This window comes from Trichoderma gamsii, assembly GCF_001481775.2.
Source record: "Trichoderma gamsii strain T6085 chromosome Unknown Scaffold_15.2, whole genome shotgun sequence".
Classification (NCBI taxonomy): domain Eukaryota; kingdom Fungi; phylum Ascomycota; class Sordariomycetes; order Hypocreales; family Hypocreaceae; genus Trichoderma; species Trichoderma gamsii.
Genome location: NW_020171352.1, coordinates 413,169 through 426,010, shown reverse-complemented (window position 1 = coordinate 426,010; position 12,842 = coordinate 413,169). Strand labels below are relative to the sequence as shown.

The window sequence follows — 12,842 nt, the reverse complement described above, 5'->3', positions numbered from 1 at the left end:
ATGGCGGTAGTGCATTCGCTATGGTGACTCGTCATTTGCAGTCTCTCGGCCGTTGAAACAAGTCACTTTTCAGCGTAAATGAGCGACTTGCTCTGCAGATTATCGCTGATACAGCCCGAATCCTGATTCTCGAAGATGCAAAGAATTATCCTATCTATTGGTTCAGTATGTTATCGCTTCTGCTGCTGAGTGCTGCCTGGGTTTCCGCATGCAATAGCGTTTAGCCACTTTGCTCCATCAAAGGTCGCGATAGTTACTATTCCTCGTATAAATGAGCGATTGGCTTTACAAAGTATTACCGGCACAACTCTACCAACTGTGTTTCTCAAAAATACCACAATCAGAAGTCATCCTCCCTATCAATCTAGTATGTTGCCCCATCTGCTATCAAGTACTGCCAGGTCGTCCGATACATGCAATAGCCTTTAGCCACTTTGCTCATTTCCAAGGCTACGATGAAAGTGCGTCGTATAAAACGGGTCGCCCAGCCATTTTAATTCCATCGTGAGGCTCAAAGATACTGCAGCTGGGAGTTATACTACCTACAAATCTACTATACCGTCCCATCTGCTGCTGAGTACTGCGTAGGTAGTTTGATACAAGCAATGGCGTTTAGCCACTTTGTTCTATTCGAAGGCTACGATAGAGCCACACGTCGTAATCTTCGGCGAGACGAGTATCTAACTTCGTCGTAAGGCCCAGGCTTTTTCAAACTCTTTTGTCGTCTTTCCCGTCTCTTTTTCCTATATAATGGTGAATTATGCCAGTGATTACGTCCATTCCCACTACGTACTTAAAATCTTCTCCCACCTACACCCACAACACATACTCGACTCGAGACATCACATCCATCATGCCTCTCTTACAATCGCTATACGCCCTTTACAGGTGGTTCTTCCCCGACCCGACCCCAGCAGCCCCAAATTGTCCGATTCTCGGGCTACCAGACGAGCTCGTCCTCTGCATTACGGGCCACCTTGCCGCCCATGACCAGTTTCTTCTTACACAAACTTGTCGGACTATGCGGCGGCTGGTATCTCGCGACTGGAACGAGTACTTGCGTTCCCGGTCCTTGTCTGAGAGAAACAACTTCCTCATAGCTGTTGCCTACGGCTCTCCATATCATTGGGCCTGCGAAACTTGCGGCCGGCTACACACCATCGATCCGGACGATTTGCCCTCGGTGAGCAGATCGCCTACTTGCGTCCAGCCAATCGAATATGGGGCACGTATCTGGGCCAGATACTATCTCGAGCACCATCACATCCAGCTTGCCCTGAAGCTGTATGGCCGAGGAGTCAATACAAACTATCTCGAAGGATTATTGACTACTCATCATTATACGACCATCAGCTCTGACCTGACCATCTCATATACCGCCCGCCCCCGGATTGCCGAAGGACACTTCCTCTTGCGCGAGAGAATAATCGTCGGAAACGGGAACAACCGAGCCACATACTCCAACATGCAGCACAGTTGGATGACCATCTGCCCACACATGGCCATGGTAGACAGCCCGTGGGACTATCGAGGAATGGTGGCGTGGCTTCACCAAACAGCAGAGCTGTACCAGGCCGTGACCCAGGCGATCCTCCATCCCGGGCAGGAGATACATCGCCATTGCAGGTGGTGCCCGACCGACTATTCGGCCTTCTATCACCAGCGCCATGGGCAGCTCGTTTTCAGCGCCTGGCATGACTTTGGTGCGTATGGCTCTGTTTCGAATCCTTACTGGAGCTCTCAGGCGCGGCGCCAGACCGGTCGTGGTCACCAACTACCTCCGCGGTTTAGTCGAATGCCAGGGGCGAGCCGCGCTGCATACACGAATAGACGTTTATGGAGGCTATGAGGAGGCCAATTATGGCAAAAGGTCATGTCACGGGGTAAATTGAACTGTATAGTAAACAGACTGTATCATAAATAGACTGTATATTTAAAGGGAGCATAAAGTTAACGTACATCACAAGTCATTCGTATACAAGTACGACAGGCAGTCAAATACATGGATATCATGAACATTTTTCCAAGAACCATAATCCTCCTAGAATACACAAAGACGCCAGAATGTCAAACAAATTCTCCCACAGCCATCTCTTTTGAACAGAACACAAAGTAATATTGAGATTCCCCTCTAGTCATATAGCCCCTTTCAGTGAGTGCTACGGATCAGTCCCATCATTTTTCTTCTCTAGCATAACTTGCTTCAATCCCAGATCCTCCAGTTCTTGTAAATCCTTCACTTGAGTTCCCAAAACTCCGTCCTTATCAACGGAATGATACAGCACAGCCAGAGCCGAGCCCTTCCACAGCGGCACGTCTTTGCTCTGCCTTCTCCCAATCAGAGCCCCAATCAACGCCAGCACACCAAGCACTTGCAAAGTTATCGGCAGGATGAGCCACAGCCACTGCACGCGCATGTACACAACGGCCTGGCTCGTTAGGCCTTGCGCGACCTGTACCGTGCCCTTTTCCCGTATCATGTCCGTCAAGCTCTGTGCCACGTTGTCGAGTATGCCGGACACAGTTTCCAGGCTTCCGTTGCCAAACGCTATCGTGCTGCCCGCTGGCGCGTTGAGGGGAGACAGGGTCGTCAGGCCGACGCTACCAGAGAAAGCCTGCGATCCAAAGAGGCGAGTTACTATGGATAGATCTGTCGCGGAGAAGGAAATGTGTGGAATGTCCGGGCTGGTATTGTTCCACCAAAGCAGCTCATCTCTCCAGAAGCAGTTATTAGAAGCACACTCTGGCAGAATCAGGTCTGTGTAACCAGATGCTTTCCCAAGGGGTGTCTTCTCGGTTGCGCCGACAGTGAACTTGTTTGAGATGAATGAGATGTTGGAGTATTTGTATACTACAACGCCAAATGTGCACTCCACGACTGTCGAATTCTGCAGCATCGGCTTCAGTTGGACACTCATATTGGTCATGTCAATGTCTTCTCGGTTCCAAGACCAGAAGGCCGTTCTGGAAATGTTTCTGCCATCCAGCAATTTGTATGAATTTGTGCCAGAATCCCAGCCGCTAGAGTTTATAGCCATGGAAGAGCCCCCGACGTTTGTCTTAAAAGGGAAGTGTAAGCCGTGCGGTGTGGTCAGATTGCAAGGAGCAGGATAGGCATAAGGCAGGGTGATAGTGCGGTTGTCGCTGCACTGGAGACTCTCCAAAGTCTCCTTCGTGACGTCGGCACAGGTGTTGGTGAAGCCTATGGTGTAATAGGACTGGTCCCAGGTGCAGTTGGAGGTGCAGTTCACCCCAGAGGGCCAACTAGTCTGCCAAATGCCCCGGAAGAAGGCAGATTGCATATCAACGTTTATAGCTATGGTTTTTGTATTAGGCTTACAGCTTCAACCAATATAGCGGATAGTTACGAGGATCATACTGACCAGCACCTTGATTTATTAAAACCATACCGTCGTGTACAGAGCGCCCCCGGTCAAAGTTCAGGCCACTGCTATAGCTGACTGCGTGTCCGAAAGTTGCTGACCCCTCTTGATGGGCATATATGGTACCAGGCTGGAAGGAAACTACCTGCTGCACGAACGTATCGGTGACAAGAGACAGAATCATGACTACCGCGCTGACTGTTGCCATCCCCCAGGAAACGCTGAAGAGCATTTGTATAGAGCCCAAGGGTCCACGGCTTGCTCGATCGATGATATTCAGGTCTTGGAGGCGACGAGCCCTGTTGTTGAAGTGATTCCATTTCTCCTGGCTGAGGCATACCGATACGGTGGCGAGGAGAGTTGCCCGCGCTGCAGTGATGACGATGGCAACGACGGCGTTGATGCTGATGAAGAACGTCCACTCCGTTGTGAGCCGGTTCTGGAAACTGGCGAGAATGGCAATCAGGCCTATCATAAAGCCGGTGCTGATGAATATGGTAATGGCTTCCATCCACCACGTTGTAGACAGCCTGATCCAGGCGGATTGTTTCTTCTTTGGCTTAACAATAGACGCAGCTGTAGTTGAGGTGTGGTAGATATCCTGATCCGGCACGTTAAGAGTGTCGCTGTCAGACCGAGTTGTGACATAGTCAACATGACCGAAACTATCTTGTGCCAGTGCATTGGTGTCGCTCTGCAACTGAATCGGGGTGTATTCAGTGCCATCCCATTCTGGTCTGTTGAAGTCCCGTTCGGGCCTCATGTCGTGAGGCAATGGAGGTGTTCGTAAATCATTTCTCATATCCAAGGCCCATTGCCGTTGCGCGTATTGGTCGTCCATGGAGGCGGCTAGGTCTATGCCTACTAACAGTTTAATGAGCGATAGGTTGCAGACCGAGAAGAAGAAGAATGCAGCGATCTTATATGGTCGTAGACGGCGGAGTGCCAGCCTTGGACGAACGTAGGCTGCTCCTCTATAGCCTTGTAGCTTTCGAAGGCTGTTGGTTGTACGACGTAGATGCTACCAACACATGGTTTTCACATCCATTTACCTGGTCGAGCCTCAGACTATATGCCTATTTGCCGCTTCAGTCTGCAGGGTTTACAGGCATCGTCTGTTAACGGCCCCTCTGCCGTCGCAGTAGGATTCGCCAGCCAGGGTCGCACATGTGTCCGTTCAACCGGAAACTCTCCTATTTTAGTTGCGAAAACATTCTGTCTTGCGGATCTTCAACGCAATGGCATTTAAGCGGCTATTAATAGCGGCAAAGGCCTTTATGCAGGGCGGCTAGTGAAACCTCAACTGATCCTTCAGCTGTATGTGGGGAACACAGATGGGGCAGCGCAGCAACAGCAAGGCAGACAGTGGCGAGGCTGGATGGCATGCTGAGCAAGCAAGCAAGTTTATGAGATGAGATGAAACAGAGATCAGGTATGAGTTCTTAACCGCAGTGTTGTTTTGTAGCCTTGTGGAGGATGTTGAACACAGACCTCCAAGCCGCTCGAATTACCACGGCGCAGCAATTACACAACTCTTTTCGCTACTTGTCAGAATGATGGTAACATATTACTTCATTTGTTTTTACCTGTTTTGCTACCATTCAGTTAACAGCATAGGTAGCCAGTGTTGTTGAAACTTTGTTATTGTTTCGCAGTAGGTAATACGGGTGCGATTTCAGCTGAAGCGGCTTGATTCGGTCCATAGTTGTATGATTGTCTGCACAACTCACAGATGCCATTGCTCAGTTAGTAGGTAAATAACGGCTACAGAACATGATTGCCCAAGACTTCACAGCCTGGGCAATGGGGGTTTCGTCTCGAGTGCAGCCGAAAAGTGCTCGTACTCGTTCCACCATAAAGGATTGCTGTGGAGCGAAGAGGCTGCGGCGGGACGATTGTTCCACACGTTTTTAGCCCCCAAGTAGTACCTTGAGTATCTAAAAGCTACATCTAGTGGTAGAACAAGGATCAGCGCTCCTCTATAACCACTTATAAATTTCTATCCAGTTTCGGATGTTAGATGAATGTTCAAGTACTCTTATGTTCTCACAAGTATCTCTATGCCATAGCTTGGCCTTTAATGGACAGTGCACCAGCAGCGTGGTTGAGTTGGCGAAGTCAGATCCCAGTCTCGTAGTGACTGAGGTCCAACTCAATGTGCCATACGAGCCAACTACCTCAGCGGTTGCCTCGACGAAAGCGTGCAAAGAAGAATTGGTGAGAGCCGCATTTAATTTGGGAGACACAAAAGAAGACTTGGTACATCATCAATGTGCCAAATGACAACGTCATCAACAAGGAAAAATGCCTCAATTCCAGTAACATGAAGCAGCACATGCCAAGCCAAGAGCTCAAAGCCCAGCATTGCGCAAAAGGGCAAACAAAAGTCATATGAAATGGGATCATTGTCTGGTTTGAACGGCTTCGACAGAAATGGAGGAAAGCCATCACAGCACAACTCACTGACGGGTTGCTTTGTTCACTAAACTATAGTAGGAAATATTTGAGCGAAAAGTGCCTGGCTCCGCACCACGATCGAGTTTTTTCGAGGCAACTCATATCAGTTCACCGCCTCTGCTTGTCCAGAGTCGAGAAAATGCTTCTGTCCAGAATAGAATCCTGAGCCGTAAGCTTCCATACCCCCCTCACACCCCCCTTGCTCTTGCTCCACGCAACATGGAAAAAAATAAAGAAAAAATAAAAAAGAAGTAGAAAAAAAAGAAAAAAACCACAAGACACAACCCAGCTCACCTGTTCTCACACCCCTCTTTCCACCGCCTCTGCTTACTCAGAGTTCAGAAACTGCTTCTGTCTAGAATAAAAACCTGAGCCATAAGCTTCCACACCCCTCTTCACACCCCCCCTGCTCTCGACCCATGCAATAGGACCAACAGAAGATAAAAGGAAAAAAGAAAAAAAGGACTAATAAAATGAGAGAAAAAATAAAATGAAGAAAAAAGAAGAAAAAAGTGAGAAGAGAGAAAAAAGAAAAGAAGCAAGACACACCCCACCCGTTCTCACACCCCTCTTTCCCCCGTAGATGGGCAGATTCTGGCTCATGAGGAAGAATTGAGCTTGTACGAAGTAGGCACATTGGCCAGGTTATGGATATTGGATAGTGGATGCTTTTGCAACCATGGCCATGGTGTTATCTGACTTGATGTTGAAACTTGGCGTTAGACATCTCAACTACCAAAGCGATTATTCATGACAATTCACTTTTCCTATAGGTAGTAAAACACCACTTGCTAGTACTGCATGTACTTTATCTCCCATCTTTAGCATGGAAGCTACATGTACCTAGTCTGATTTATTGAGGGGATAAGTACACGGGCTGGTAGCTTACATCACAAACCACAGCTATCTAGAAACAACTTATATAAAACCCGCCTCTATTTACAATCACATCTATCCAAAGTTTCATTCATATAATAACTACGTCTTTTTAGAAGCTACCTTATCATATAATCATATACATATACTAAAACCAGCCTCTACCCCAAGTCAAAATCACATTTGTCAAGGAAGCTGCCGTCCAAAAGCGCCTCTGTCCAGAACCCGCCGTCCAAATTCGTTCGTGCAGAAACTGCCATCCAAAAACGCCTCTGTCTAGGAAAAAAATGTATTTCTATTCCCACTATTACGAAGCGAATGAATCCCTTGGAAGCGGGTATTTAAATGATGAGCGAAGCATGAATTGTTCCTGCGATATCTTTACTCCTACACACCATCAGCCTAAGATACCTCACCTTCTCAATATCCATACATCACTCAGCAGAGCATCCAATCACCTCCATCCAAGCACAGTCACAATGAGAGCAGCTTCAGGAATGCACACTTCACGCATCAGCCTGCCCAACTTCCAAGGTCGTGATCTCGACGCAGATCCCTTGCCCGGATCTACAGTGATGATTCGGGCAAAATATTCCGGATGGGCACTTTGGATTGACAACGGAGAGCTTGCTTGGGCAGAATGCAATTCGGGAGACCTCGATTATCCGGCACCAGAGTTAATTTGGGTTGTCGTTCGAGGTCCACAATACAAGGGGTTCTTTAACAAGAGTACCGGCATGTACCTCGGTTACAGCAACGACGTACTACTGCCAGTCATGGACTTTGACAGAAATTCATTTTTTTTTAACACTGAGGGGGGAATATGGAGGATATGTGCTGCACAGTCCAGCTGAGAGGGACACAATGAAGCAAGTGGGGATTATCATGACTGATGGCAGCCTTATAAGGAGTAAGACTGGAAGATCTGAGTTCGCATTTGTCAGTGTACAGAGGCAAAGCTGAGAATTTCGTATTGGATGATTTTGGTGGCATTTGGATCAACTACCTGTCCAATGTCAGTCCCAGATGACAGTAAGGGCTCTATATATGGTGGCTCGTTCTGTCATCCTGCTGGCTTTCTACATCAACTTAGATCCTAGGCTGTCTGCAAAGAAAACGAAAGCATCAGCGTATAACAACATACTACATTGGTACTTCATATTCAGATATAGTCTTGGCCATATTATACTCGCCTTAAATATAGCTTGCGACAACGATAACAAGTAAGTAAGCATATAGTTAGCTATGTACGTGTTAATCGTAAGTGATTATTATATGTAGGTAGCTGAAATTCGACTTTTGTGCCCGCAACGCTGCGAGAGACATCTTTCCCAAATTATTCAGATCTATCCAAGGGAAGTGAGTAAAGCAGAACGCATCAATAACCGAGCCAACGCAATGCCTCTGTCTAAAAGCTACCTACCTCAGCCGTGTACCCCGACATCATCGTGATGGTGGCTTCAGCAACCTCCGCCTGTCAAGCATGGCAAATGTTGTATCGTTACGATGGGAACATAGCACTCCCAACAACTCAAAGATTCCGACGAGCAAATTGATTGCCTGTCAATGATCAGGTCAAACGCATACATCGTCTCCCGGTCAATGGTTGCAATTCCAGCAACCACAGGGCCTACAAGCAATACAAAAAGCTCCTGTCCTGGACCAAATGCATCTTTGTTCAATCTCTCTATCGGGATATGTCATCCCTCCACAAGCAATATATGTGTACATGTACCTCACAAGGGAGAAACGCTACCTACGGGTACAATCTATCCACACTCTACCTGCTACTACTGCTATCACTGCATACAAGTATAAATAATAAAAAGCATAAACAATAAGTGATTAGTAGGTACTTGATATATAGGCTGGCTGCCTTGTTGAGCTACTCTTGAGATGCTTGATATAGCCTTTTCTAGAAAAGTTATGCTACCCCAAATGATGCTTCACCGAACCAACTTGTCTAACTGCGTGATGGTGGTTAGTTCCAGCCTGCAGTAACTCTACTTGGATCATTCGCGCCTGGAGGACGGCGTCCAATATTAGAACTAGAGTGCTGGGTAACTTTTCTTTTTACATAAGGCGAGATGTAGCCCGGTCTTAGGTTAGCAGTTATTCCAGAGGTGGAATGAATGGAACGGCCAGTAAGAATGAAAAGACATATCAAGACGAAAAGGATCACTATTCCCCAAGCCAAAGGATGATGGCTCAGTGAGAAAGTTGAAGATATATCAAGTTGAGAAAGTGCCACTAGCCATGTCCGCAATCATAAAAGTTTCAAAGCAAAAGCCACCCAAGATGTATATAAAACAGATGGGCTAAGCTTCAAGTTTTCTGTATCATATTTACGCTTACCCTACTAACACCTACTCCCCCGCCCATCAAACTCCCACATCATGACCCAGGCTCATGCCTACTATGCCAAAATAACCGAAAAGTCCGCTACTTCCACATCTCACTCCCGCGGCATTGTCGCCTAAAAGAAAATGAAAGCGTTGGTCCTTGCAAAAACACGGAATCAACAACAGGCCTCACAATCCTCCGCGGACAATCCCTCTGCTAACGGCCCAACATAACACAAGAAGAGACTAAACAGACGCGAGCCGAGCGCAGATCCAGAATGTGGAGAATACCGATGACAGACGCCTCAAGCGACTTTGTTTCGATCAACACTATTGTTTCGATCCGATCAGACAAACTGCCTGCTTTGTTTCCTAAAATCTCACAAGACAGCATTCCGGCCCCGCCGGCATGATTCCGGGCGCTTGACATATCAAAGGAACAAATCGCAACTCTCAGCCATCACACAATGTCCAGGTGCTTGACTATACGTTTAAGGGAAAACTTCGTATCCCGGCCCTTGCAATCACTTCACAGCCCCCTTCCAATAGCTCAAAGCATCTTGGCTTCTTCATCTCGCAACAAAGTTCCAACTTTCCACGAGCATCCAAGCTTCGAACCCTGTAGACACGCGGCTCCATGGATGGTTCGTGCAGGGGTGTAAGTGCCCGCTTGCCCAGAGTTTCTGCTAAGCGGCGGTTAATCGACGAATCACCATCATAGCCGCCGTGATGGAGATGGCAGCGCTACATATCACACTACAGCTACAGCCGCCGTTCAAGGGGAGAAAAACGCGCAAAGCAAAGAAACGCGGGAAGCGAGGATAACTGCCGAGTCAGAGCTATGCTCTTTATCCGCGCGCCCGCTGCGGAAAAGGAAATGGTTCGTGTGGAACCGTAAGCGAACTAGCCGCGCCTTTCATGAATAACACGTACGATGAGCAAAGAGGTCCGATGGCAGTTGAACAATATGAATCAATTTCTTCGATTTCATAGGCTCGTTCTCCCTTTGCAGGGTTTCGAACCACTTCGGCCCGTACATTTTACCTAATAAGGCATGTCGGGTTGAATGCGTTCTTGCTGTCTAATTACATGTACATGAAGGTGGAAAGCTTCCCCTGTATCAAAAAGGCAATGACAGTGGAGCAATATCTTGCAGACGCTGTCAGATGCCGTTGGATCCAACTCCTCCACACACCCTTGGCCCGGCTACCATAGCTCGTCACTGTCAACTAACTCCGGAGGCACCACCCACCTCTCCAATCGCTCACTTAGATTCTCTGGGTTTACCGCTCGGGCCGATATTGGTGACAAGATGATCGGGCTCGGTGGCTTATTCAACGGCCGTGGAGATGATGGTAGTCCGTAAGAACCGTACGTGGGCGGAGGCTTAGCTTCTCGAAGTGGTCGTTGAGTAGAAGGTGAAAACTGTTGGCGGATATTAGGATCGTAGCGGTGGTGGACAGCGTGACTGAACGACGTTTGTAATGGCGGCAGAGAAGGCCCGCGACGCTTGCATTTCCGAGAGGATGTTGAAGCCCATGACGATCCAAACGCAGCACCTGGATGGGCCACAGTTAAAAGGACACAGGCGAGGAATGGAACAAGTGCGTCCATGACTATGAAAGCTGGCTCGCTCTGAAACAGAGTGCCGTCTATGCCTCCAATCATTTCGAAAATCCGATATATCGTGTGCCCGAGAAGGAGAAAGGTTGCCATTTCCATGCCTTTGTTGTGTTAGGCGATACATCCTGACCACATTGGGGCTCACTTGGAAAGTACTCACAACGGAGAAACCTAGAAAAGCGACTGGAATAATAGATATCTGAGTGTGCTGGATTTGGGGCTTCGGCTTCGGGCCTCAAACCAATGATGAAGCAAGTATACACTGCAGAGATAACTAGTAATAAGAAAGCTTGAGCGCCCAGTCCTCCGGCAATGATGTCGGCACTTCGATCACGCTTTTGATGTTGTTAGCAGATCGTCTTCACAAGACGTAAAGATGGGTTTATAACATACGCTTACTCCCTCATACCCATAAACAACAAAAACAATGCCGATTATGTTGAGTGTGAGGCTCACCATGAGCAAAGCGCTCAGGAGGAAAGCTGTAAAGAATGACTGGCATGGTGCGTGCCGATCTCCAAAGAGGGCAAGTATATGAGGCAGTACAATCGACATGGCACTGCATATAAATGTTGCTCCTAGAACGCTTCCCAAGAGAGCGAGGGCGAAGTAGCCTTGGTGATCTCGGCCTTTTTGCAAGAGTATTCTCCCCAGAAATCCCAAGACCTCAAAGGACAGTCCCGTTGCCAGCAAGGCAGAAAACCCCGGAGTGCGGAACCGGTATCCCTGGTAAAAAGTGACGGGCGTCAAGAAGGCGTAGAGAGCGAGGAAGACTGCACTGCCCCCGATACTAAGATCGTTTGTGAAGAATCCGTTCTCGGTAGGGCATGTTGAGCCACAGTTAGCCGCCATGGTGAAAAGATGGTCCAGTGTAGTAGCCTCAGATGCTCTCTAGCCATGGGCAGAAAATCCCATAAAGGGGAGACGGATCAGGGAATCGGTAGCTATTTAACATATATCCACGTCTTGCTCGAAGAATGGCAGGCAGATCGTAGCCACAGCCCGATGGAGTAGCTCCCTGGTCATCGTTGATCGATTGCATCCGAGCTAAGGCTGCAGAAACCATTGCCGTTCGGCGTATCACTCGAACAGGGGTCGTGACAGTTTCCTCTCCACGGACGAGTTCTCTTTTCGACGGAAGAGAGTCTTGATGACGGGATGGGGGCCAGCAACAGAGCCTATTCGGGGATAATACCGTGCCGTGGCGTAGCACTGGTGGTTTCTGCTGTTGGTTGACACCCCTGCACACTAGCCTATCATGTCCACTCATACATGCGTTGGTCCGCAGCGTGGATATTGGATGTAGCCCAACTCAAGAGGCAGACAGGTCGACACAAAGAGAGGAGAGCACTGGATCCGGCAGTTTGGCTCTATCACCCGGTTTGTGGTCTTTTGTGTTTAACAGCTTCCTGATTTCGATTGGTGACACCGGCTGTCATGTCAATACGAATTCCCATGCCAACCCTGTGATTTCCGCGGTAGAGTCTCGTCAGAGAGAAGCCCATACCGTTTTACGCTCGTTTTCAGTTCGATTTGTACCGAATAGTAAGATTATACTGCCTCTTTGCGACTTATTTGGCTTAAAAAGAATCCTCCCACGGAAGTTTTCGTGGGCAGCAAGTCTCGGGTCAGAGGGAATCAGCGACAGCCGGTTGACAAATCCAGAGCACCTATGCAGTTGGTTCTTCACAGCCAGAGGCTAGTATTACTCGTACACTTATCACGACGTTGCAATGAAGCCGAAAGGGTGGACTGAAGAAGCGAGCGAGAGCCAACAGCGGATCCACAGCAGGTTGACGAGGCCTGACTCTGTGCCAAGCAACCTGCCGCTGGAGAATCTGGGGACTGAAAATGGCGCCATGGCAGAGGTGAAATATGCAGCTGAAGTGCCTGGAACCAACAGCTGTAGAAACACGGCCCCGGTTTTCTCACTACTCGAGCACTCGATGGGACAAAGCAGGCGATGCCCGGCGCGCCAAACACGGTTCTGGGTTTGCAGAACAAGGTCGATGTCGTTTGACGGGCGCTCGACGTGCAAAGCGAGGAAATGGCGCATCCAACAGATGGTGTTCACTTTGACGAATGCAATTCATCTGCAATCACATGATGCGTCGCAGAGAACGAGGCGAGGCGAGGCGGAGCGATGAGGGCGACGTGGATG

At 48.4% G+C, this 12,842-nt stretch overlaps 3 protein-coding genes across 3 annotated transcripts; 1 reads left to right on the top strand and 2 right to left on the bottom strand.

Annotated features, from left to right (window-relative positions):
- Positions 1–853: 853 nt before the first annotated feature.
- On the top strand, positions 854–1,849 carry TGAM01_v205038 (hypothetical protein; the record flags this gene model as incomplete). Its single annotated transcript, XM_018803506.1, has 1 exon — positions 854–1,849. One exon carries the CDS (start codon positions 854–856, stop codon positions 1,847–1,849), a length of 996 nt encoding a protein of 331 aa, XP_018663203.1.
- A 310-nt stretch (positions 1,850–2,159) lies between these two features.
- On the bottom strand, positions 2,160–4,224 carry TGAM01_v205037 (hypothetical protein; the record flags this gene model as incomplete). The annotated part of the gene is made up of 2 exons (XM_018803507.1): positions 2,160–3,316; positions 3,384–4,224. The coding sequence occupies 2 exons, from the start codon at positions 4,222–4,224 to the stop codon at positions 2,160–2,162; spliced, it is 1,998 nt and encodes a 665-aa protein (XP_018663204.1).
- A 6,040-nt stretch (positions 4,225–10,264) lies between these two features.
- On the bottom strand, positions 10,265–11,533 carry TGAM01_v205036 (hypothetical protein; the record flags this gene model as incomplete). The annotated part of the gene is made up of 3 exons (XM_024549564.1): positions 10,265–10,782; positions 10,842–11,016; positions 11,075–11,533. 3 exons carry the CDS (start codon positions 11,531–11,533, stop codon positions 10,265–10,267), a joined length of 1,152 nt encoding a protein of 383 aa, XP_024405696.1.
- Positions 11,534–12,842: the final 1,309 nt, after the last annotated feature.